General features: G+C 44.7%; 1 protein-coding gene across 1 annotated transcript; it reads left to right on the plus strand.

Moving 5' to 3' along the window:
- The first annotated feature begins 229 nt into the window (after positions 1 to 229).
- On the plus strand, positions 230 to 535 carry LOC103769731 (ribonuclease CL2-like). The gene has a single exon (XM_008936959.1). The coding sequence runs from the start codon at positions 230 to 232 to the stop codon at positions 533 to 535; it is 306 nt and encodes a 101-aa protein (XP_008935207.1).
- The last annotated feature ends 4,631 nt before the right edge of the window (positions 536 to 5,166 follow it).

Consider the following 5,166-nt stretch of genomic DNA (forward strand, 5'->3'; position numbering starts at 1 on the left):
CACAGGGGTCCAGGGGACCTGTTCCAGTGGGCACTCAGGCTCCCAGGCACCCAGCAGGGATGCACAGATGGCCAGCTGTCCAGGACGGGTTCCCCCCTGCATTTAGAGGGGATTTGTAACGGGACCCAGGTGTCTGTGAGGGGGAATCTGAGAATGAATCAGGCATCCAGCGTGGGGTTCACAGTCATGGAGGTCCAGATGGCCCTGACGCCAATTCCCACAGGTGCCCATGGTGCACTGGACCCTATGCATGGTCCTGCTGCTGGCCGGACTGCCAGGGGCAGAGCCCCAGCCCACCTATCAGAATTTCCTCCAGAGGCATGTGGACCATCCCCAGACAGCATACCCGTCACACCAGTACTGCGACAGGATGATTGCAGGACGGCAGATTAACTGCCCGGGGCAGCCCTGCAGACCAGTGAGCTCTCCACCTGCCTCTCACCCAACCTGGGGCCTCCCTGGGGATCAAGTTTCTCTTGGGCCCCTTGGCACACCCCTGGACCCCAACACTGCCTGCAGCCACACAGAGCCCTAGAGCACCACACCACGCACACGGAACACTCACAGAGCCCCAACACAGGTGCACACGCAGGCGCATTCAAGGAAGACCTTTTCATTATTAAATCTTTTTCTTGTGTAGATGTAATTTGTTCCTAAATTTTTAATTGTTTATCTGGGTTTCCTTCAAGTTTGAAGAGGTTAGAATAGTATTCAATTTGGCTAAACCATATTCTAATTGTCACCTTTTGGGATATTCCTTCTGGAGGCGCTCTCCCCAGAGAGCACTTAATTAACCACTTTAAAAGGACTTTGTAAAATTACCATTTGTTTTTTGATAATTTTGTTAATTTCTTTTAGTGCCGTGCATAATGTCAACAATCCTTTCTCCAGAGTGGAATATTGTTTTTCCGAATCTTTAAAAGATTGAGAATAGAAGCCAATTGCTTGGGTACTTTCGTTAGGTCCCGGCTGCCAAAAGTGATGTGACAAAGCACTGGCTGAGAACCCCTATTCTATTATTATTGGATCTTCTGGGTGGAGACGTCCCAGAATTTGAAAGGTTTGAGCTTCCAATAATAATAGTCTCAGGGCCTCATCATGGGATGTATCTCATTCCCAATGGCAATTCTTTTTCAAGAGGTCATAGAGAGGGCGTGCTATCACAGAAAATTCTGGGATATGTTTTCTCCAATATTGAAGAGTCCCCAATATTTCCTGTAATTCTTTCTTATTGGATGGTATCTCTACTTGGTTCAAATGAGACAAGGTATCAGAGGGAATGTTCCAGGTTCCCCCTTTCCACCTTATCCCGAGGAACTTAAATTCTTGGGATGGGTACTGTCTTTTCTCCTCAAGAACTTCTATTTGTAGGTCTGTTACATGCTTTATTATGGCATCATAAACAACCTTTACCTCCTCCCCACTTTGGTCCCCTGTTAGTACATCATCTATGTACTGATAAACTTTTAGTTTGGAGTTATTTTTGATTTCTGGAACGTTTTCCAGTTCACGTGCAAGTGCATGGTGAGCCAGTGTGGATGAATGTTTGTAACCCTGGGGTAACCTTGTGGAAGTATACTGCACCCCGTCCCAAGTGAAAGCAAAATATTTCTGATCCTCAGGATCAATAGGAACCTGAAAAAACATGTCTTTTATATCTAAGGAAGCCAGCACTGGGTGTGCAGCTCCCTGAATCTGTAGTACCAAATCAGCAGTGCTGGGTACAGCAGCTGTTAACGCTTTGGTGTTAGCATTCAGTTTTCTGAAATCCATTGTCATTCTCCATTTACCATTTGGTTTCCTCACAGGCCAAATGGGAGAATTAAATGCTGAATGACAAGGTACAACGATGCATCATTGTCTCCAATCAGAAATTACTGCTTTAATGCCATCTTTGGCAGCAATGGGGATAGAGTACTGTTTCACATTAGTTACCTTGCTCTGTGGCAAGCGTGGTGCACACTGTAGCAATCTTATCTGTGATGTTGTGCCAAAACTTCAGCGACAGCCTTCTTCGTCTATCCACAATCGACCTAGAAGAACATCCATTCCTAACAAGTTAAAATTAATGTTACCAACAACCATTTTAACCTGAATTGGTTTTTCGTCTCCCGGTATATGCAAAGTAACCTTGGCTGTCCTTTGTAGAATATATTTACCAAATGCACTACCTATGCATATTGGTTTTGAAGAAAAGGTGACACCACACTGCTCAGCCAAATTAGCTCACAGTGTAGAAATCTGTGCCCCAGTATCTATCACAAAAGTTACTGGATAACGTTTTGGCCCAACGGCATATGTAAGTTCTAAATCTCCATCCTTATTTCGAAATCTGTGCCCCAGTATCTATCACAAAAGTTACTGGATAATGTTTTGGCCCAACGGCATATGTAAATTCTAAATCTCCGTCCTTATTTCGAGCTAGTCTTAATACATTTTGCCAGTCTTTTGGAACGTGGGAAATCTTACAATTTACCTGAGTAACAACTATTTGTAAATTATCTCTAGTATTTGTATCACGACCTTGTATTCGTACCCTCCTCCTTCGCTTATTAGACTGTCTATTTTCAGCGGGAGGAGGGCTACCTATGTAAATTCTAAATCTCCGTCCTTATTTCGAGCTAGTCTTAATACATTTTGCCAGTCTTTTGGAACGTGGGAAATCTTACAATTTACCTGAGTAACAACTATTTGTAAATTATCTCTAGTATTTGTATCACGACCTTGTATTCGTACCCTCCTCCTTCGCTTATTAGACTGTCTATTTTCAGCGGGAGGAGGGCTACCTAGTTTCCTGAAGTGGAGAGTCTCCCTGCTGAGTCCCTCTGGGGATTTGATCTCAACTGAAATCCTCCAGAGTTAGGCCTCGGCTAAGATCCTCCAGATGAATTGATATTAGTATTAGATTTGTCGGGCCAGACTGCTATAATTTCCTGTAAAAGTGAACAGTCCCGAATTTTAGCCAATGTCGAATTTGGGACCCCTAGGCATCTGGCATCATCCTTTTGCTTATTTAGCAAATCCTGATTCTGTGGGGACGAGGGACGAGATCTTCTGGAACGTTGGTTGTTAGATTAATTATTTGGGCTTCTATTTGGTATGTTTTGATTTCTTGTTTGCCCATCACCCCATGATTTCTCCTGTTGGTTAGGAGGAGAAGGTTTCTGAGGTGACCCAGCAGTTGCCCCAGCATAGGAAAGCCTATCAATCTGCCTAGTCCTAGGGGTCTCGCTTTATTTGCCACATCATTTGGCATGAGCCAACAACTCCCTTGCCAATTCAGTCCAAGTAATTTGCAGGTTTCCTCCTTTGATTTTATCTTGCATTTCCGTCACCTTAGCTTTTGTTGAATGAGGGAACCCCCTAACTAAAGGGGTCAATCTGTTCCAGTCTACATTATGAGTCATAAATTGCTTGCAATATGGCAGCTTTTTGGACATTTTCTGTAATGTTAGAGTAGCCTCCTTTTTGGGCAATTTCATGGTCATGAATCATCTGTAATGCAGCAGCTCTGTGGACATTGTCCGCAACATCAGAGTAGCTCCCCCACAGGGTAGCTGGTTCCCCTCTGCAAAGGGGTTCCGTTTCGCCAATGCAATAAGCTGCATGTTGGGTCAGAGACCAAGGGTGATCTCAGTTCCCTTTTGTTAACATAATTCCAGGTCCTCAGCTCCCTGTAGCTTCGTATTCAGTCAGTAAAATTTCATCACCTCTGGTGAGGGAGACTCGTATAACATATTTGGCCTCAGTTTCAGTTGGAAGCTTGCTAAACAGTTGCTTTAACTTCACCAGGTCCAGAGCAGTATATGGTTTGTCTCTAATCTCTGTATCTGCCTGGGTGGCACCTCCTCTCTGCACAGAGACAGTCGTTCTAACAGGATGCAGTGTTTTCTGTTCTACCCGCTCTGACCCTATTGCCGGTACTACTTCCTCTCCTAGAAGCTCCTGGCTCTGACCCTATTGCCGGTACTACTTCCTCTCCTAGAAGTTCCTGAGAAGGGCCTAAACAGCGTCTCACTACCACATACTGTGTATCAGTCAGGGGAGATATAACTTCCTCCTGTTTTACCACTTGAGGAAGTTGAGGAGGCAACGGGACCTGAACAGGGGTCAAGGAGGCAACAGGCCCAGGGACTTGTGATTCTTGAGGAGAATTGGGCCTTCCCATTGGGTGACTTATTGACAAACGCTCTAGCTGAACTGTTTGATTTGTATCAGGCTGGGATAGGGCACACATGGACACGGGGCAACTTGGAGTAATCTGGGGGGGTAGTGCCAGAAATGTTAAGGAGGTCTCACCAAGATTTGAACTTGGATTGCTGGATCCAGAGTCTCAAGTACTTGGTAACTGGGGGTTTTGCACATCAGGCTGCAAATATTGAGCCTCTTTAGAAGGTGCTTCTTCGAGTAGCTGTTGCAATCTTTCAGTTTCCTTTCTTATCTCCAGGCCCTATTGATATAAATCATCAAATTCCCTTTGTAATCTGATATATTTCTGTTTCGTTAGTTCTACATCTACAAGCAACCCAGTATTAGCGATTTTTAAGCTAACATGCTCTTGGTCCCCATTTTGATAGGCTTCCTTCCACTTTTGGCTATCTGCCTTCGATGTTGCAATTTCCACCTGTAGCTCTTTATTCTTGTCTGTTAATGTCAAAATCTCAAGTTTTAATTCCTCAATTTCTTTTGTATGTTCTTTATAAACTTCCATTAATTGGTTGCACCTCTGTGCCAGTTCCTCATTCTCCTCTACATCTTCCTGCCTTGTTCCTGCAAATTCAGATTTCATTTCCAGCAATATGTCTTTAACTGCCCTAAGTTCGTCCATATATTCTTAATATTATCCCACATTTCTTTATATTCAGAGGCTGGCATCTTAAACATAACTTTGGTCTTGCCACTAGATCTCCTACTAGTACCACTATACTTGGCAGTGTCAGTGTGATGGTTTGAAACTCCTGCTGCTCTGGGGGGGGGAGATTTGAAATCTAAAACCAGGAGCAAACATGAATGAAGGGGGGCGGAGACCTGTTCTATTCCCACTCCCCTCTTCCTGTCTTCGGGACTTCCTGCTAAGGTCTGTATAAGGGGGAGGGGAGACATGCCCCCCTCTCTCTCTGCTGGGAACTTCGGCTGGAGACGCTGCTCTGCTGTTTTGCTGCTCCC

The sequence above is a fragment of the Merops nubicus genome, unplaced genomic scaffold (assembly GCF_000691845.1).
Source record: "Merops nubicus isolate BGI_N331 unplaced genomic scaffold, ASM69184v1 scaffold8473, whole genome shotgun sequence".
NCBI classification, from domain to species: Eukaryota; Metazoa; Chordata; class Aves; order Coraciiformes; family Meropidae; genus Merops; species Merops nubicus.